This window comes from Fulmarus glacialis, unplaced genomic scaffold (assembly GCF_000690835.1).
Source record: "Fulmarus glacialis isolate BGI_N327 unplaced genomic scaffold, ASM69083v1 scaffold3800, whole genome shotgun sequence".
Classification (NCBI taxonomy): domain Eukaryota; kingdom Metazoa; phylum Chordata; class Aves; order Procellariiformes; family Procellariidae; genus Fulmarus; species Fulmarus glacialis.
The window spans coordinates 36,948-59,184 of record NW_009189452.1 but is presented as its reverse complement, the minus strand read 5'-3'; the positions used below and the strand labels follow the sequence as shown (position 1 = coordinate 59,184).

At 41.1% G+C, this 22,237-nt stretch overlaps 1 protein-coding gene across 1 annotated transcript in view; it reads right to left on the bottom strand.

Moving 5' to 3' along the window:
• Positions 1–22,005, bottom strand: part of KLHL29 (kelch-like family member 29) — a 41,820-nt gene extending 19,815 nt beyond the window's left edge. Inside the window, exons 1-2 of the mRNA XM_009582038.1 lie at positions 21,869–22,005; positions 5,694–5,893 (exon numbers count right to left, since the gene is read on the bottom strand). Of these exons, the coding sequence (XP_009580333.1) occupies positions 5,694–5,893; positions 21,869–22,005 (337 nt within the window). The remainder of the gene's footprint in view (positions 1–5,693; positions 5,894–21,868) is intronic.
• Between the last annotated feature and the right edge of the window lie 232 nt (positions 22,006–22,237).

Sequence of the window (22,237 nt, the reverse complement as noted above, 5' to 3'; positions counted from 1 at the left end):
CTACACCATACATTTGACTGTACTTTTTTCCTTTTCAGCTATTCTGAAGAAAAACCCACCAATTTCAGACATTTATAAGAGGAACTCTCAGATTCCTCTCAGCTTTTGTTAACCAAGCCACTACTAAAAGGCAGAGTATATTCTTTTAAGATATAGGACCAAGAAAAAAAATAAATGAGAGAGACACAGACTGCAATAGATCACAAAAGCATCGGTACCAGTGGCAGGCTTCTGCACTGTCAGAGGAGAAGTACATCACATTTGGGCAGTGTCATATCCTAGTGCACTATTTCAGAGCACTGGGCAGGAGTGTGTGATAGCCCCACATCTCTTCAAACTAAACTCCCATCAGATTGCTTCTGCTGGAAATGTTTTTTTCCCTACACCCAGCTTCTGCCTTCATCAGATTTAAAACCTGCACAAAATCTATATGTGGCTTTTATTAAAATGGGATTACGACCCACTTTTTTTTTTTTTAACGTGGCATGAGATTAGGAGTTTTGTGTCTTGTTTTTTTTTTTTTCCTCCTCACTCTTTTTATTTTCTTTTACAGATCCACCAATCTTGAAACTAGGTTATCTCATTTTGCATCAGTTGATTGTACTGACTCCAAGGAGCCCATTTCCTCAAGCAGACTGGAGCGGCGGCACTGTTTGCTGTCAGTAAATTTTGTCACTCAAAGACTGCCCAGAGACAGCCTGCAAACTGACAGCTATGAAGCACAAAGCTCCCAAAATTTCTGCTTTTCAAAAAAAAAAAGAACCAAAACCCTCTTCAGGTTCCTTGGTTCTGTCTGTTGGCAGAGTTTCATGTACACATACGGCTGGGGGTAAAATAATCATCTAACAGAGCCCAAAACTCTCATCATCACTTGGCAAACTCTCAAGTCAAAGACAAATCTGACACTGCTCCACTTTATCCTCATAGGGTTTATAATAAAGGTAATAACCAAGTTTGACTTATTAAGCAGCCGTTTACTAGCACACAGTGGAAAAGACTGGTAAGAATGAGTCTTCGCCTTCAAGGGACTGGGTCTGCCTCTATCAGGAGAGATTCCCATACCATCCCAGCTGAGCCTGTGGCGTGCGGCAGAGAAGGCACTGGTACGACTGGTTTCTTCTGAGCTGGACAGGTTTTTCTACCTCTAACAATGCTGGGTGACTGATGCAGCTTGGTACACTGGTGTCCAAGCAGCTCCATGTTGTCCCTTTGAGTTTCCCTCCTTCCTCTTCCCTGAGAAACCGCTCGGTGGCAGACCCAAGTGGCATTATCCCTGCCTGATTCAGCAAGTATGATGAGGCCATTTAGAGAGGGGTCCTGGGGAGATGTGGTATGTTCAGGAGGCTGCTGATGCACTTCATCATTTTTGATGTGATGAGCACCACAGCAAGGTGGGCACAGTGATGTCTTTTTAAGATGAGGGCTGGCATGTGAACTAGAGGGATTCACTGCACGTGAGCAAGACAGAGGTTAGGGCAACAGCTATAGGAGGTACGAAAAATCTTTATCCTGTGAACAGAAAAAACACACCCTCCATTTTTCATCTCTGACTCCAAACTTGGGGGCAAGATTGATCTTACTTGACTCCAGCTGTCTATGGTGCAACTGAGCAATCACATTAGTATCCCTGTACATTCATAAACAAACAATTCCAAGAAGCAATCTGGTAATATTTTGGATAACAACTTCAGGATGAGCAAAGCCGTGCCTTACCAATGTCTGTTACTCTTCACTGACTATAAAGGGAGCCTACGTGACTACTTAGATATAGACTTCTGCTATATAATATAGCCCACCCCAAATGACTGTTTGCAATCCGAGGCCACTTCTGGATGCCGACATGACAAAGACACCTAAGGACCAGTTCTGCTCCATCTGTTCCTGAGCCGTTTTCCTTTGGACGCTGACGTGTTTACAGTAATTGCTGGTTTTGCCACAGTGACACTGGACTTGTAACAACACATTTTTGTGGAGTTTCACCTTGAGACCATTCAGAACATGACTGCTAACTACTAAGCTATTCCCAGTGCTCAAGGACAGTTCATAACAGACTTATGCGTGGACTTTGAGAATATCAGATGTAATCTATTAGGTTCTCACTGGGTTGAGGCAGTGCTGGATAGCATAGTTGTTTCTTATGTATGTCACAATATTGCAGATCAGCAGCTGGTATTCTCCACTTGCGTTAAGACGTGATTTTGGAATGGGATCCTGTGCAGAGTCATCATGAGATAATCAGCCAGGCAGAGTGCTAAGACTGCGCTTCTGGGAGTGGGACGACTTGAGATAAAGTCAGAGATAGATGGTATGTAGGAAGGATTACTCAGCGAGATTGCAGTAACAGTATGATGAAAGCCCAGTGGTTGATGTAAGCCCCCTCTGTGCACGTTAAGTACTGTATTTTCCCTTAGAGATTCTTTCTAGATGATGACTTGGATATCACTAAAATTAGTATAAAACATGCATTTCCTCATCATACTCTGTGTATATTCTGATGGGGATCTTATTCCTCAGGTACTCCTACTAGTGTCAAAAGCATGTGAAGATGGGTGATAGCTGGAAGACTTCTGGATGCATTCACTGTCGAAAAGATTTCATTTCCCCTGTGAGAGTGTTCCTCATTTCTCCTATCTCCAGATATGGTTGACACCTCAGTTTCTCCAGTGCTGGCCAGTGTGGCTCAAAATGCTCCACCTTGGATGAACAAGAAATTAGCCATAATACTTTCTCTCCAATTCATAAGGACCATAAAGGTCCCTTCTTCCCTCAGGTGCATATGCCTATTCATGTAGGTCTCATCACTGGTCCGTCATTCAGTTTTTCTCATAGCTCTCTCACACTCTCTGCAAACTGTGTCTTTGTGCCCTCTGCCCAGGAGACTAAGAAAATTCAGACCTCCCGCTCTTTCCTATTCTCCTCCATGAATCTAACAGGTTCCACCAACTTCTTTGACTTAAGGAAGAATACTTTTATTTTATCAGCAGCAGGCTGAAGTACAAGCTCAGAATTTGTTCACTCCTGTGATGGGGATCCCTGCACCACAGACCCAAACCATGATACTGATGAATCTCCTGAAATCCGATTTGAGCCATGACTGTGATGATAGCATAAAACAAATAAGAAAAAAAAAAAAAAAGAAGAAAACCTCAAGTCTTCAGCCAAATGGATGGAGGAAATACCTATGATGTCCTGACCAGTTTGCAAACATTTGCCCAGTTATCATATGGCGCCTGCACGAACTTGTCAGCATCATTGCATCAGTCGGCACAAAACTGTTGTCATTTCTCAAGGTCTAGACAAAAGCAGAGGAGGCAGCATATAGAACGTGGCTATAATTAGCCCAGTGATGCTGCTTAAGAAATCTCCTGTGTTTCCTGACACATTTGCAGCATGCTTCCACCAGAAAGTGCAAGCAGATTTGGGGTGCCTCTGCCCAACGCTGCTGAGAAGCCCAGGATAGAGACACGAGAGCTGCCTGGACATCAACCAGTTAGGACCCTGCTGGAGCTTCATGGCTGAAAAAGGATGACCTGAATTTCCCCTGAGATGGTGCTGTGCTGTGCTGAACAGACCTATTAATTTGGGCCTTTTACTTCTTTGGGCCTCTTTGGACTTCCCTCCACTTCTCTCACTATTTAGACATGGCCACTGATGGGAAAGAATCACAGTTTATACTGGAGAATCCTCCAGAAACCTGGAAAAAACCTGATTTTTACCATATTTTTGCTTTGTGGGGAGCAGAGGTGGCTGGGATGAAAAGAAAAACACAGCCACAGAGAAGAAAAAATGCCTGTCCCTAAACTTTTTAGATGGCAAATGCTCTACTATCTCTGTAGAGCAATCCAGTCACGGCTATAAATAAAAATAAGCAATTACACCCCATGAATTCTCCAAATGAGAATACGAAATTCCAGTGACTCCCCATATATCACTGAACTTATAACCAACTCTACTATTTCATACCATAACATGGTTCACTGAATTCAAATATTAACTATCAGAAAAGAGAAATCTCACGTTGATTTAGTGAAATAAATGTATTTTGGTTGTGTGGCTGAATCTTTAGAGATAGCACAACTTAAACATATCTGTTCCTGGAAAGGCCGTAAGATCTCATCACTTTAAAAGGTGGTGAAGGGAAGCTGGGGGAAAGCAATGCCAGAGCCAGAGCCCTCACTCAAGTTGCACAACCAGCACAGTGGGATTGCAAAGCATAGATTTCATTTCCCCATTACCCACCCATTTGAGAATAGACTCTTAAACAAGTGACATACAAAAAGCTGGAAAGAAGAGAAGAATACAATACCACAGATTCTTTACTGATGCCTGCATTGTACCAGCATAGTCACACCATTCATCTTGCCAGCAGGTCCGCTTAGCAGTGAAAATTAACACAGCAGTACACTGGACTCATCTGAGTTGGGGTTTGGTTTTTTCTTTTTAATGAGTGCATTTTCTAAACTCTCATCTTCCACACTCCGTAATTCTAGATGTCAATTTTAAATGACAAGTGCCCAAGAGGAACCTGTAGTTCATGTGGATTGTAGACATTTTTAGGGTCCAGAGAGAATGACCTCTCCCATACCAAGTTGAGGGAGCCTGAATAGTAATCAGATGTCCAAAAAAGATACTTGGAACTTGGACATGGGAAGTAAGACATATAAGATCAAGCTCACACTTTTTGTATTAATGTTTGTGTTAATAATTTGTAAATTATTACTGTCTCATTAACTGATATTATAGCCATGTTAGTGAAGGAGTGGCATGTGATACAGGCAGGAATTTGAACCAACATGTGTTTCATTTGAGCTCCAGTTCTGGCTCCTTTTCTGCCATGACAGAAATGGGGCTGGATGGTTCCAGTTCAGACCAGTAAAGCTTAGTTAACTGAGCTGGTCACCGTGGACTGTTTTGAAATAGTCTATATTGGAAAATATACAGAAAATGCAAGGAGCAGGATGACACGGTGCTCTGGACAAGAAGGAATGGGCTTCTCATGTGGCCACTGGTGATGATGTTGATCTGTACACCCTCGCTGGGGCAAACGCTCCCTGTGCACGCAGGGCACACCAGTTATCAAGGGAGGCACAGCAACCTTTCATTCCCATCCACCATTTGTATGACGCATACCCATCAGACCATAACTTGGTATGAAAGAACAAACCCCGTAAAGATTCAGCCTGAAGTAGTTCAACGAGATCTTGTTTACAAGAACATTGGACATGTGAAGGATTTTCTCATGGATGCAAGAAAATTGCAGATCCTGACTCCTCTATGGGAGTCCACCTCCAACTCTGTCAGTGCTTGACCAAGCTGGCCTGGTGTAGCACCCAACATTTGCTGTCACAATTACAAGCAACCTGTGCGTTACAGCCTGGTATCTGTGCAGAGATCAACCTCTGGGAAACAAAATGTCACCATGATACCACGTATGAAAGAAGATTAAACAAAAAAGTCTACCCAAGATGTGAAAGCAGTTGCCACTCAAACAACAGGCTACACTTCTCTAGATCGTTTTCCACTGGCCACCATGTCAGCATTTTAAATCAGAATCTTAACCCAAATAAATTTTACATTTTATTTTATTATATTTAATCTCGGGTTTCCTAATTATCTTTCAAGAGTTGTTAGAAGAAAGGCTTACAAACCTTAAAATGATATCTTAAAACCTCACTAGATGGAGTGATTCTTACCTAGAAATGAAACGCAGACTTTACAGAAAGTATGAAACTGGAACTTGCTGGCAGCTTCCAGTAGGGTTTTTGCATTGGCTGAATCTATGATCAAAGAACCTGTATAAACAAACTCCAGGAGTAATTCCAGGACATCCGCAGTGAGGTTGGACATGGCCAATTCCAGCTTCTCCCCGCTTCTGCTATTGTCTCGTGGTGACCTGGTAACAGCAGACAATTAAATTATGGACATTACACCACCCCCATTTTGTTGGCATTTATTGATTAGTGAGGGCTAAAAAATCACTTTGCACCTCATTATATTTCTCCATTTTTTTTTGTTTACGGAACTGAAGAATATGAATTTTAAAATAACTGAACTTAAAAACTTTAACTGGATCTGAAAGAGAAGAGTCTTAAAGCAAGTCTTACGAAAAATCTGTTTATTGCTACTCTGCATTTTCATGCAAAAACAGTTGCAAAAGAAAAGGAAAGGAAAAGAAAGAAAGAAAAAGAAAAACGAATGAGCAACATTAATGAAAATGAGGAACAGGATTAGCTTTCAAAGGGAAACAATACATTTTAACATCTTGGTTAACATCTCATCTTCTGTGCATAATATAACTGTTAAGGAAAAAACACTCTCCAATTTCAAGAGAAAAGGTCGTCTGTTTTTTCAGGAATCCAGCACTGGAATAACTTTAAATGTCATGTGCATTTAAGGATGCATTTAAAGACCTTTTCATAAGAAATAACAATAATAAATATTAATTTCTGTTTAGCTTGAACTTCTCAGTATGTTATATTAAAGTATAGATATGATAGATATGATATGCATATACAGATGGTCATATAAAATATATATATACGCTTATTCTAAAAATCTATTGTTCCCTTTTAGGCACTAAAAAAAGGAAGCCCTTCATGGCAATTGCTTTGAAAACTGAATACAAGACAAGATAGACAGACAAAATGGTTAGAGCAAAGAAGGGAGAGGGGGGAAAACAACAACCAGCTCTGCCACAGGAAGCCAGCAGCCATCCTCTAGGAGTTTCATGACTGTGGCCTACGGTTTTTCCTGCATGAAGTGCTGAACAATTTGGGGATCAAAGTATCTCCTGCATTTGAAGTGTGGATTAGTGCTTGTGAAATTATTGGACAAAAAGAAAATTATACTGAATTCAAGTAAGGGCCCAGTTCTTAATGCATGGTTGGCTGATGTGTCTGCAACACTAAAGACAGGTTACACCTGAAAGACAAAAGTGATAATAAATTTGGTAACATCAAGGAGGGGAGGGGAAATCTGTTGGAGTAAGAAAATAAACTCTTTTAATGGTTAGGACCATCCAGCACCTTCTCAAAGAAACATGAACTTCTCCTAGTCACTGGACAGCAACGTCTGCTCGCTCCAATTCTGCTAGAGTACTTGCAAAAGCCATTGCACGATTGACACAAAACCGGCATATGATGCTGCGTGACTTATATGGACTGGCCAAAGCATCACTATTCACAGGCAATGCCAGCTTCAAGCATGAGCAAGAGCACTACCAACCTCTTGGATTCACAAAGCTGCCTAGAAAGGTGATGGTCAGACCTCTACTACCGTAGTGGAGGAAAAGTAAACAACATAAGAGGTTCAATTTTGTTCCCTCATAAAACAACATGACACCCCACCCCACCCACCCCAATAACCCCAAAAATCATCTGGGGAAATGCTTGAAATTTGCAGTGGACGCTTTGTCACTGATCTTCCATTGACTAGCCCTGTTCAAGCCAAGGGCACAGCTTTAATTTAAATGCATCTTTGCAGGATCAAAGCTTTAAAGATGTTTCATTTTCCTACTGAAAGTATTTAGATGGTGTCCGTTATCACAATGGAGGAGCAGCTAGCAGTCCTTCATATCACATGCTTCTCTAAGGTAGTGAACAACGGTTACTCCCATTCACAAAAGGAAACTGAGACACAAGGAGACAAATACTCTTGCCTATGATCACAGAGAAAGTCGGGGCAAAGCAAGGAATAAACCCCCATTTTTTAATTCTGAATATTCGACTATCCCTTTGCATGGGAATACAGGTGGGTTAGATCCTATTCCACAGGCAGATGGCTAAGAATACATACTGATCATGATACTTGTGGTATCCCTACATGCACAGATGTGTACGCTACTCTGAATCCTTATGCTTTATCACACCACAATATTCTTTCTGAACTCTTGCATATGGATTCAATTTTGCACTCAAGGCAGAAAACCTCAGGTGTCAAAACAGAAGAGTTGCCATTTCCTAGATTCTCAAGAGGATGTCACAAAATGTTTTTTTTTTTTTTTCTTTCTCACACTCACATACCGATAACATTCCCCGAATCTGATTTATCTCCAGTTGTGCACACATCCGGTGCTGCACCCTGGGCTATCAAAATGCCTCCTGGTACCGATGTAATTCTTGCTGAATTGTTTCCAGAAGCAGTTTGTACCTGACAGCGAGTTCATATTCACATGGGCTGGTTAATAAGGACATTGCCTAAAATTTAAGTGAGATTTGGAGGTACCCAGCAAGCGACAGAATCAGACTCTTTGCACTGTGGGAAGTCCCACCGTAAGCAATTATTTATTTAATGCCACTAATTGCACTGTGCTGGCGATGGCTGCGGGACTGCCTGCACGTGACCTGGCAGGAATCGTGTGCTCTCTCCCAGCGCAGAGACGAGGAGGCACAAAGGAAAGGATGACATGACATCAGTGTCAGCGTAGACACATACCCATGTTAGCAACAACTGCAAGCTGCTATTTTTCAGAATAATTAAGTAATAATCTCTTTTACTTTGTAATACACCGCGCAATAAACTGCTGCTGCAATTGATTAAACGCCAAAGAAAAGCTAAGGTGTTTAATCAATCACTAGAGCCACTTACGGCAAGTATAATACAAAGCTACAGAGATTATTGGTATTACACAATGAGCCAGAAATGGGAAAGAAAATTACCCCTATTCCTTCCTCTGTGATGCCTTGAATGTGTTGTGCTGCTTTGCCTGTGCTTTCTAAGCAACGAGCACTTTGGCTTCATGTTTAGCTGGACCAAATACTGAGCCAAAGGGAAATCACAGCTCCCCTGGCTTCCATGCTGGGGATCTGGCTTGGTATGGGCTGGAGAATGGATGGGGAATTGGCTGAAGCAGGTCCCAATGGATCAAAAAATGAGTTTCTGAAGGACTGGAAAAAAATAATACGGGGACACAGGCTGTTGTGGCTGAAGTGAGAAACGCAGAGATAAATTTCCATAAATTTCTTCTCTGAAATTATTTCAGTGAATCAGGTTGTGGCATCCTCCTCCAAACCTGACTAAAGCCTTCTGTGTTCCTTGCTTTCACATGTATTAAAATATCAATATGCTCTGCGTGGTTATACTTCGTATATTTGGGATGGAGCCTTCTCTCAGATACTCTAGAGGAACTGCAATGAAGTGGCTAAAGCAGTGTTACAAGAACAGTATTTAGACCTGCATATGCATTGGATCGGGGAAAATCTGTACGAATGTATACAGCTGTGCCCCAAATAGCTCATCCTGTATCACATCAGGAGGAGTTTTGTCAGTGGCACCGGTAGATGCAAACATTGAGAGAAGTCTGCTCTCTGAAAAGCAGTGACTTCTTGCCTTAAGAGCTGGGAAAAGATACAGCTCTCCCTGGTACACACACTCCTGTTCCCCCACTCCTGGCACAAACATGGGGTATTTTGGGAATGGAGAGCCTGCCTGCATCATTTTTCAGTCTCACCTGAAGCCAGGCAATGTACACTTACCGTCCGTGGACATCATTAAATGTGGCACATTCTGCTATTTGCCCTGCGAACTCTAAAGTTTAAACGGAATGATGTCATTTTATTGGCCTTGTAATCATTGCTCATATTATAAAGGTCACACATTTCACATTGTGGCAGAAAATCAATAGCTCTCCCAACAGCCTCTGGGGGAAAAAGTTTTGCTTCTCAAGAATAATATATAATAAACAATTTTAGTCCTTACTTTATCATGGCTGTAATCTTGGAGAACAGCTACAGTAAAAATCTGGCAAAGGCTGATACATAAACTCATTAAAATTAGGAAGTGATTTAGAACAGGACTTTTAAAAAGATTTATCTTGAGCTAAACAGCAAAGAGGTTTGTTTAGGTCTACATTTAAACAAGCTCCAAGAGCTCTTTAACAGCTTAATTTTATGGTAGCTGTTGGGGAATTCTTTCAGATTTACAAATCATGTATTTCTCCAGCAAGGTGACAGACCTGAGCAACGTGCAAGCAGAACTGAACCTGCAGATAAGCTGGAAGCGCAGATACACTCTGAACGGGTAAAGGGGAGTTACTGAAAAATATTTTGTATCTGGGATAATTACGTCTAACAAAATAAAGCCAAGGCCTTTGAACATACTCTGGCTACTTGTCCTTCAACTTCATGACTTAAACTAGAGAAGACAAAGGCACAGGGAACCTTTTAAAGCAAAAGACGGCTGCACTACACTCTCAAATAAATCAAAATCGGTGTCCCTTTCTGTTAACTAATACATAGAAAAGAGCTAAAGCGTTTAAATACTGATAGCAGGAAAAATAGCCCTAAAACCTCATCTGCAAGATTAGGAGTGGGTCTAACAAAAGAAAAAGTAGAGAATTTTGCATTTTTGGTATTCATTTGTTCTTCAAAATAATTTCCATACATGTAATACAGACAAGCATCAGCATTAGTGTTTTCATGCTTAATAGCGATGCAACCAAGTTTTCTGTATCTTGAGTTATAAATATATGTATATCTATGCATTTTCCCTGTATTATTTGTATCAACACATTCACTATAAGAGAACTTCTGTGAGAATCAGTTCAAAACATTTAATAGTGAGATGCCTTGATTTGCAAAGCCACATTTAGAATCTGGCTAAAGTAGCTGTGTAAGTGAAACACTGCTAGCGCATCAATTTGTCAATTTACGGACAGCGCTACCGCCTCTAATTCAGGCTTCCCTCATGGTTTGGATATGCTGCCTTTAACCGGCTTGCAACATTATTTTGACTGACTAATGGGTTGGATACAGCCTCACTCAATTTTAGATCAAATAGGAAAAGCTACCTATACCCGGTACGGATGCCAGCCAACTCTCTGTTTACAAGCTATAGTCACAAAGTCAAAACAAATTCTGGATGTTCAAAATGGAGCCATCTGCACAGAATAAACATGAAAAATGTGAAACATTTTATGTAAATGTACATTACTGCCTAGGAACAGTTGGTTCAGCTTCCTCCCAGACTGCCTGGGAACAGCAGGACCGACAGAGTTTGTGACACCTATTTACATTCAAAACCATATGACTCACTGTGCCGCAGACTCAAAGGTATGACGTATATTTAAGTTTTGTGCTCCAAAAGGGCACTGAAATAAATGGTTATCTTTTAAAATAAAGACACTTTCAGAATTATCATTTGTGATCTTTCCCCAGGCACGTGGGACTTGGTGTGTGTCTTTTTCTTTCTGCCTCCCCAAGGTCCACCACTTCTGCTTGTGAACAGAGAGCCTACTGCCATTACCTGCTTGTCCCAACAGAAGACAACGGTGAAGAGCTAGCTCCATAATACAGCCTCAATTTTGTTCATATTATACTCAGAATTTATTTTTAACAAATAGGAAATCAGATTGATTCTGATAGTGTAATAAAAAAATTGTTACCTTAGACTATCTATTGCTCAGGATCTCATACAACACAGGAATTTGAATACCCTCCACTAAAAGCACATGTTTGAGCAACGGGAGGCTACAGGACTGCCTGCACGCAGGCGGGAGCTCCAGCTCCACCCTCGGCTGAGGCATCTGAAGCCCATATTTTGGGGCTGGTCCCTCCCTGCATGGACCAAAGCAACGGCCTGTCCCACTGGCCAGCTGCCTCCTGGCCTCTTTACCTCGCGCCCCCGCCAGGATCTGCTCCATCAGCTCGGCATGCTGATCTTGCTGGCTTGCTTTCATAATTAGGAACATAAATGTTTACCCTACGTTAGTTGTGTTCTCATTCCAATAGAGCAAAATATTTGTTACCAAGATAGAAAGGACAAAAAAAAATTGCTTTGTTCCCTGGACAGTATTTTGGTCTCCAGAAAACAGGAAATCCAAGATTTTTACGTAAGATGAAGCACTTAAATGAAGAGAAGCTACTTCTTTTTATCTCTGTCAAATTATTTTGATTACCAAAGAAAAGACTCCAGACTGGGATAGGCAGCTTCTCATGAGGCTTAAGAGTCTGTTAGCTATGTGCTCATTAAAAACTCCCATTCAAGTCTATACAATTTAGACTGAACATGTTGTTTACTGTGGAACATAATCCTTAAAGCATTGAAACTGTAGGCAAAGAAGAGAGTGCAACGTTGCTGCATGTTAACTGTCCACTATTGGGCTTTTCATCATCTTCAGAGTTATTAATGGTTCAAAACCCAGATGTCTATTTATCTTGGGAGAAGCAACAAAGAAACTTAGTTATATTATAGCCAACCTTCAGCTATGAACAGAGCAGACACGACACTCTACATGGAAAGTCGTATTTCATACTGAAGAGCTTGATTTATCATAATTACACGCTCATGAGATATAAAAGCATAGATGCCCAAACATACCAACATACATTTCCACGACACGCACCAAGATGCATGTGCGTACTGAGGTAACAGGTTATTTACTGAGTTATTCAAGTTTATGCAGCTGCAAGGTAATCGATCATGTAAATGATGACAGGAAGGGACATTTATAGAGCAACATCATTGCAATATGTATGTCATAAGGCACTGAATGTTCTGTTAAATAGGATTTTAAAAAAAATAAATTACACCCTAGCATTGCTTCTCCTTTGGAATTATTTTATCAGCTCAAAATGTATTAACTTGCAAATCTCTGCCTTCGTTATACTATCTTGTAGATAAATATTATCTTTGAACCTCAGCCACTATCCATCTGTCTCATGAGAGAAGAAAACATATACTGTAATGTGCTATTGTATGATTATGATAAAGAACTAGTAAAATCACAAGATTAAATAAATTACATTGTTTAAACACAGGCTTGCAAATTTGTCACAAAAATTTACCTGACCAACAAATCCATTTGCTCACTTTTTACCAGGATGTTGATACAAATAATCTTCCTTGTTCCAGGCAAACAAAATTTGGCAAGACTAGTGTAACTTATTAGGGTCAAACGCTACCAGTTTGTACCTACTCTATCAGAAGAAAATCAGGAAAATTAATGGCTGTGAGCTCAGGCATGCACTAGCAGCTCCTGCTAATTCACCGTCACAGAAATGATCATTACAAACCAAGACGAGCAATGGGATTAATGGCAAATGCTTTTGTTCATGGACAACATGGCCAGAATAAAATAAAACAAACAAAAGAGCCATGTCTTCTATATACCCTTAATGCTATTCACCGATGGAACACAATCTAATTGCTCGGTCAAGTCGTTTCTAAAGGCGTGGGATCAACGGCAGCCTGTAACGCTATAGTGTTGGAGATCACAGCCGGAGGCACAAATCTGCCTCCCTGCTGAGATTTAAGAAAGAAGATGACGAGTTTGAAGATGCTGGCTTAAAATGACTAGCAAGTGAATGAAGAAGTGAATAGCGAGTGCCCTTGGAAGAACAGCATTTCATGATGTAGGCTTTTGCTTGGGACGGAGAATAAACTGAATCTCACAAGGTACTAGTGGAGAAGTAAAAAAAAACTGGGCCAACTTATTAACAGCATGGGATCTAACTTGTTTGCAAGTATCTCTGGCAGCTTAATTCAGCAAATACGTGGCAAAATAGCCGGGTGTGTGTGCTGGTTTTGGCTGGGGTAGAGTTAATTTTCTTCACAGTAGCTAGTACGGGGCTATGTTTTGGATTTGTGCTGGAAACAGTGTTGATAACACAGGGATGTTTTCGTTACTGCTGAGCAGTGCTTACACAGAGTCAAGGCCTTTTCTGCTTCTCACCCCACCCCACCAGCGAGGAGGCTGGGGGGGCACAAGGAGTTGGGAGGGGACACAGCTGGGACAGCTGACCCCAACTGACCAAAGGGAGATCCCATACCATATGACATCATGCTCAGCATATAAAGCTGGGGGAAGAAGAAGGAAGGAGGGGACGTTCAGAGTGATGGCGTTTGTCTTCCCAACTAACCGTTACGTGTGATGGAGCCCTGCTTTCCTGGAGATGGCTGAACACCTGCCTGCCGATGGGAAGGAGTGAATGAATTCCTTGGTTTGCTTTGCTTGTGTGCACGGCTTTTGCTTTCCCTATTAAACTGTCTTTATCTCAACCCATGAGTTTTCTCACTTTTACTCTTCTGATTCTCTCCCCCATCCCACTGGGGGGGAGTGAGCGAGCAGCTGTGTGGGGCTTAGTTGCCAGCTAGGGTTAAACCATGACAGGTGAGAGCTACTATTTGTTAAAGGTAAATAAAAGATGCAGCAGGTTTTGGTGCATTATATGGGAAGGAAGATTAAAAATAAAATGACGGAATAAAAAATTTATTCTCATCAAACTTGAAGCTCGCCCCCTTAACCAACTCCTATCTGATTTGTTTTAATGATATTTATTACACCATCAAAAACCAGCTTAGCAGAGAGCTGGCATTATGCAGCTAATAAATCTGTTTCTTAGGAATGTGGTGAAATTTATACAAGTAATTATCTAGGTAAGTCTATCCAAGGCTCTTTCTCATCATTGCAATGTCTAGAGGGAAAACAATAATAAAATAATGATAACCACAGTTATTATTTATTACTACTACTATGACTTGGTAGTGCCCAAAGATCCCAATCAGCATTTCAGAAATTAGAATGAATTCTGTCAGGCACTGGTTCTTTCTCACTCAGCTACAGGGTGTTGCTAGTGCTTTTCTAGGGTATACGTAGAACCAGCCTGTGCTCTGGACATCAGTGAAAGGTAATATATTGCACCACCTATGGCCACAGTATATGTAGGAAAGGGCAGGTAGCTCTTCTCACCCCATCAGTCCCTGCCCACACCACCCCGCAGAACAGCTCGGAGTATTTCAGTCACCGAAGCTTAGTGCCATGCAATGAAAAGAGGGGATCGTGATCTGATATGATCATAAGCTGGTCATATTAATTCAAATTCATTATCCCAATCCAGCAGTGGCTAATCCTTGATGATTTAAATGAAAGGAAGTGAACTGCTGATCCCTGGAGCTACCTGCGAGCACGCTGGAGTCGGAGACTTGATTACCCTCATTTTAGGGCAAGACTGGCTTTTGGGAGTGGCCCAAAAATGACAGGTTTCAAGAACACGACTCCAGTTCCTATGCCATGGAAGTTTTTTTCGTTGTCTTTGATCCATTTAGCTTGAACTGCACCTCGTCAGATAACTGTTCCCTTTCACCCCTAAATTTCAACACAGTCAAGCCTAGACAGGGCTGTGAGAGGTAAGTAAATATAGGTAGGTCACCTGCACCGGCATCTTATGAGTGGTTGTAAGACAGCTGCGTGGCTTGCAGATAGGTCTAGCCAGAGCAAGAGAGGTTATTAGTCTGTCATTCCTTGGATAAGATTTGCAGGATTTGTAGTTGTGTCTAGAAATTATGTGAGCGAGAAGCCCAAACTACAGTAAATAGAGATGCTGCCAAAGAGGGAGAGGATCGAGAGGTTAAATGATTCTGCTCAGTGCCTCTGCAAGCTGCAGCCATTATGAGGCAGAAACTTCATTTCTGCGCTGCACCTCGAGGCTTGAAAAGGAGCCTTTCTGTCCTCCTTGCCATGGTTTCTCTTCAGAGCAGGGCACCTCAATCGGCCTGTCCTTTCAGAGCAGCATCCAGCCCAAGCCACTCACCCTCCTAATCCATGGCCACGCTCGCCAGGCTGGAAATAGTTGGGCTGCGACGCCTGCTACGGGTTTTGTGGCAGTTCCTTAGCCTGGCAGCGCAGCAACACCACTGAATATTTGTAAGCTGCAATTCATTTATGTAAAAGACCATACATTTTTGCTTGATGAAAACATGTTTTCCAAGGCCTGGCAGCTGCAAAATTTGAAACCCAGCAGGCAGCTCCGACAGGCGGGCGGGAGGGCGGCTGCTCGGCCAGGCAGAGCAAGCGAAGTGCGCTCACGGAAAGGGGCCACCGAAAGCAGAAAGCTGTTTCCTGTGCCAGGATCTTGCACCCAACACACAGCAATTATCAGTCCCTCGTTTAAAAGAAAAATGTCATCCATAGCGTAATTTACACCTGCGCCCTGGCAATAAAGGGTGAAGAATATTTTATACTCCCATGCAACCTCCCATTCTCACAGACTCCTTTAAATAGTTTAGCAGAACCCACTGGCGCTGTCTGTTTAGGCACAATATACCTCTCCTGGCACCTGAAACAAATACCGTATTTTTAAATCCCTATTTCTCTGTTTTCAAAGAAATGTTATAATTTGTTTCCACATTCATTCTGTTCTACAACGGAGCTGAAGCATGCAGATGTAGAAATTCTGCCTGCTTCTCTCCCGGAGTTAAAAGCAAGGTTCTTAATAAGCAGGAAAACACGAAGGGGTCACTAAGAGTAGATTTTTCTTTCATCTGCTATTTCTCATTTTGGGCTTTTTACAACGTAAACACAAACCAGACAGTCTGTTTTCCAGACACCTAAATGCTTTTGCAGTTTTGTCAGACTGTTTCAGATGGATAGTGGCAGGTTTCTCTGTCTTGCATCCAAATGCTGCCTTTCCACCCAATGGTGTAAAAATGCAGAATGACATCTCTGTCTTCAGTGTAGGTGTAAAACAAAAGGAATTTGGTCCTCTCACCCTAAATGCTTTACTTCTCCCGCCTTCCTGCCCTGCCTTCAAGCCTTAAAAGACTATATACACCCTATTTTAGGGGGGGGGAGGAAAAAAAATCTGAACACTTGCAAAAAGAGGCAAGGCATCGTGGAAAAGCAATTTGGCCGTGAAGTCACTGGCTCTGCTCCTTAGGAAAAGAAGGATGAACACAACATTGCCGACTACACTGCATCAAAAATGCCTGCTTCTTGTGACCAAATCCCTTTGTGTATGTGACTGACTGCTCTGTGCTAGTGAAATTAGGCAGCCAGGATGACTTTAAGATTAGGAAGCATCATTAAAATCAAATCTTGAAAAGATAAAGCTTGTAGGACAGGATCTGAGTATCTTTAATAACTGACCACAGAGAAATAAAACTAAAGCCTGCTTATAAAAGCCAGCATTTCAGCCAAGAAGAGACCTTTATGTCAAGTGCTTCCTACTATTAATGTCATATTTGGTAGAGATTCCAGCACTTTGGGCTGGACTAAGAAGAAGAAAGCAGCAAATTAAAATGTTCCGGTGAAACTCTCTTTGTTATGGAAATACCAGAGATTCCATTTATCCAGCAGCTGTATTTGTCTATCCCAAACGCAGCTGGAAAAAAATGATGCCTCTTAATGAGATTTTCCATTCCCTCCTTCCTTCTAGAACACACACACATCTTCCACCATTTCTTCCAGGGCAGATGAAACAAAGACACAGAGCTCATTTCTCTCCCCCTGCAAACCAAGGAGCTGTAGCTACAAGATTGGCTACAAGAAAATCTGTGCTCTGAGAGAGGGGCATTTTAGATGCTGGGGTTTTGATGGATCCTGATCGACTTCTTTCTTTCTGTGTACATATATAAGCATATTCATGTGACATTCAAACACTAGTTTCAGGAAGGAATCATTCATGTACTTTTAGCCAACTACAATTCAGGTGTCTAATCGGAACTGGGTGACTAGCTTTTCTCCGTGGGCAATGAAAAATGAGCACTTCCATAAGGCAATTCACGTTATTTATCATAACGTGGGATGAATTGCCCTACGGATATTCCTGTCTTCCCTGACAGCTACCGAGGAAGCCTAGATAACCAGCTTAGGCTGGACCCCTGAAGGAAGCAATGCAACACCCATCATAAGTTTAGAGTCTAAGCAAATCACCTCGGCTCTCTATTTATAGTAAAGAGCGATGGCCTCCTCCTTTATCTTGTATCTTAGACACCTATTTTATGATGAGAGGACTTGCCTCCTGGAGAGATCTGTCTCCCTCTCTGTAGACTATAGCAGCAGTCTAGAAGGTGAGGTTAGACGCAATCCGCCTTAGATGCCAACCTTGGGCCTAAATGTTGGTTGACTAACAGCAAGAGACAAGCATCTCTCATTACTCCAGAGGGATCTCCTACCTGCCTGCACATAGGTACCTGAATTAGAGAAAAGCTCCTTCTGGAAGTCTTCAAGGTGCCATTGTACCATTCATTCATTGTACCACTTCATTGCCTGTATACCATAAATTAGGCCCTTGCTTTGGGAAGGCTGATTTTTTAAGTACCTAAAAATATAGGTGCTAATTAGAGGCCAAAGTCAGGCAGTCTGGAAGCAACTGTGGTTGGCGGTGCACTCAAAATACGTAAGATGGGATTTAGAGGACAGATCCCTATTCCAGCTGCTATTTATCATCCATTTTCTCCTGGAGTCCTATACCGCAGTAATCTTGTGTGGGTCACAGTTTGAAGAAGCTGCCTAACCACATGATTTCCCTAAGCACAGATAAAGTATATCAACTCCTCTATATGCTCTGTGCCTGAAGGAGCAAGCAGTAAGGCCAAGTACTCAACCCCATACCTGTCATAAAGTAGGCTCGATTATTCACCAAAAAAAAGAATATACTTTAAAGGGAATTTTATGAAGAGAACTTAAGGAAACTTAGCAGTCCCCAAATATGTTTAATATTGTATAAAATTGTTCCTGAGGTTGTTAGCGAGGTTATTGCAATATGTCCTACCGTGGGACCAGCGTTGGGCATGCACCCATCTTCACCCATCCTCATCCCTCCCCTGCACCTCACTTTCCTCCCTTTGTGGGCACAGTGAAGTGGAACAGACGCCAGGAACATTTCACACCTGCTGTCCCTGATACACCTAATTCTTTCCAGATGAAAAGGATTTCAGTCCTTTTTACTGAAAAGGACTAAGAGTGTTTTTTGTGGTCAGCTGCTGTTGGGAGGGAGATGAACGTCGAGTCCTGGCTTAGGCTCGAGTGTTGCCCAGCTCCTGACGGGGACTGGTTAACCCATTTCCAACACACAGTGCTTGGTATGGTGCTGCGCTTAGGCTCAGGACTGGACTAACCCAACCTCAAAAGGGCCATGGTCATATATTTAGAAGATAAATCTCATGGAACGAGAATTTTTCCGGACGAGGACCAGAATGCTCGGCACATTGCAGGATTAACCATTTTCTGAGAAACCAAGGGTATCTCAAAGTGCACTCTCATTACCAAATTTGTTTCATAAATAAGCAACTTTTGAATTGTTTTGGTCAATCAAACCTAGTTATCATCTTTTCACTACAGTGCAATAAGAACAACATATTTTTTTCCCTGCTATGAATAATTCTCATCAAATAGCCTTCCTCAAAATGGGCAATAACTCTAGTTCTATTATGCTTTTTGTCTATATTTTGTTTTTTTTTGAGGAGGGGATAATTGAACTTATTTGTTTTTGAACATTTCGTTTTTATTCTTTTGAGACAATACTTGCTATTCTACCATCAGATACTAACTCCAACACACAGTAGAATCAATGGCAGAACATGAGGTTAACAAAAACTAGCCTGTGGCAAAGAACAGCTGAAGTAAATACTCTGAAAGAATTTTTTTTTCTGCATGTTTATATAGATGCACATAGCACCTTCATGAATAGATCACCTTTTCATTGACATTTCTGGTGTCCTATTGGTGCCTTCGGTTGGAATGGCATTAGAGTTTAACCCTAGCATGCACTGATTGAAATGGCCTTTATATTACACTTAACATAAAGAGATCTCCTTTATTCTTCAGGAAAAACTGCCATTTCTTGTTTTGATTTCTCTAATAATACAAAGATAAAAATCACATAAAGCTTAAAGTACCATCTCAAAGGAGACACTAACAGGACAGGATTCTAGACATGTTGTATTTATAAACATACTGACTCTGTGAACTATAATGATTTTGTATTACTAAGGGCATGATCCTACAAAATACTGAGTACCTCTTGCAACTTGAGTCCTTGACTTTCATTGACTTCATGGGGTTTCTAAAAGGACTAGGCTTTCACTGCAAGTATCCTCTAAAAAGCAAGTCTTTAGAAATTCCACCCCATAGCCCTGAGTTTATTGCCTTGCAAAGACACATTTGCTCAGTTTACAAGTGAGTATTTATTTTTCTCACCTCAAACTCAACTAGATGTCAAGCCGGATTTTTCCCTATTTAAGCATCATCATCAGTAATAAAGGTATTTTTGCCTGGATACACCTGTGCCACTCCATTAGCCTTCATCAAGGTTACATGTGTGCAACTGAGGTTATACATGGAAGACAACTGGGATGGAGAGACCTGACTGTGGACACGAATTGACCTCTGGAATATTTATTGCTGGTGATGATGTGAAAGAAGGCATAAAGTGGTGAGGTTGGCAAATGTGCTAAACCTTTCACTATTTTTTTCTTGTAACACACGTGAGCCTTATGTGAGCAGCTGAAAGACAGTAAACGCTGAAATCTAGGTTTTGTTTTCATAGTGTCTTTTCAAAGCATTTTAAAAGGTTTGGGTTTTTTTTTTTAATTGCTTTAAATGAGTTCATATCAAAGCAGTGTTCAGTCTAAAGTATATCTCCATTTGATAACTAAATAATAAAGCAACGACATTCCTCAGCTTCTAGAAATAGATGCTGCCTGGTGACTTCTGCACACAAGCAGAGGTCTTTGCAGCAAAATCCAAATGACAGTCTTTGGCCAGTCAGTTATTGGATTTTCTTTCCCTATAGACTCTACTCCTTATCACCCTAAAAAGCATATACTGTAGCCTTAACAATTAAATGATAATGAGCAGACAGAAGAGAAAGGACAGAAGAGATCTGGCATAGCTACAGCTAGCAATCATTAGATTTACAGAGGGGAAAAGACATGCTTCCTAGGCCAACATATTTTTTATGAATAATTGATAAGGCAGTCAGCACAGTTATATCATAGAAATGTAATATATATCCATAATTATAAAACCAGCTTTGCGCAAAAAGACATAATACACTGAAAGGAGATACCAGCCAATATGCCATCCTGAAATAAAATACAGTCACTATTGTGTTAGTTGGCAAAATTTAAATACAGGATTTCAAGCAAGCAAAATGTTCTTTAATCCCATTTTTTAGCACAGTCCAGGCTCAGTCTGCTCAGGAAAATACTGCAAGGCAAAATCAGCAGCTGCATTAATTTGCTGATGATTGAGAGAAAAATGAAAGTTATCCTTATGGTTTTTTTCTCCCTACTTGCTACTCTAACTTACTAATAATACGAGAGTACCAATTTATTCCTATGTGAGTATATGAAGCATACAAATTGAAAAATCAATGTAATGGAAAAAAAAGATTATCATGCACTGTTTAGAATCAATCAGCTAGAAACAGAGGGGGGAAAATGCGAAGGCGGAGACATGATGTTTAGAAAATGTACATATTGTACCTACCCTAAGCTAGAGTGTTTGTAGGAAAAAACTACCCTTAGTCTAACATGCAGACTGAGCTATATTTTGACCAGAAAATTGTCTTATTTCCAATCTTTTCTAGAGAAATTCACCAGTAGTCTTTTCTTCTTTTAGAAGTCCCCAAATAATAAAAATATCAATCCCTTTGCCCATAAAAGCCACACAAAAGCATGTAACAAAGATTTCAGGGTGAAGGGATCATGATACTCAAAATGGTTTATCAGCACGACGTCTCAGCATCGTTCACCAGAACGCTGATGGCTTATTGTAGCCCGAAGGACAGACTTTTGTCGTATGTGACAGAATCCCTTGAAAACATCGACAGCAATAGTTTTTAGTTGTGGTCTGAATCACCATTAGCAATTGAGTTTAAAACTTAGATCTCTCAGTGGTGGAACACTTTCTTCGGCCAAATCCGGCCTCTACTGATCAGAAATAATTACACTGTACGAGTCAGATGTGTAACAAATGGGTCTGAATCTCAGTTTGGAAATACATTCAGAGGAGGTGGAAAGAATGGCTACTGGCTCTGTGACAGGAGATTCAATCTTCATAAACCTGCAAGAGAGGGGAGGAAAAAAAAGCGACACAAATGCGCCCTACAAAAGAACAGAGCAGATCACAGCTGGAAGGAAGGCAAACCTTTTAATCAGGTCCTTGAAATACAAGCTGCAGGAAGCTAGAACATTTTGGTGGACTTCAAACTCTTTGCCTTCAACAATAATTTTCAGGTCTGTAAACTCTTTCGCTCTGCGTTGCTGGTTCAACTCCTTCAACATTTCTGCAGAACAGAGAAGACAGACAGTGCCAGGGTTCCCATTAAGAGTTTTTTATTTTTACTTTTTACTTTTCATTTTTTTTTTTGTAAAGAAGTAGAGAAACAGGAAACAACTGATATTTTTGTTGGTAAGATTGGCTCAACACAGACAGTCAGAAGTTACAAACATAACATATTAAAAAAAAGGAAAAGAAAAAGCAGGAACCAGTAGGTCTAAACAACTGAAATATATA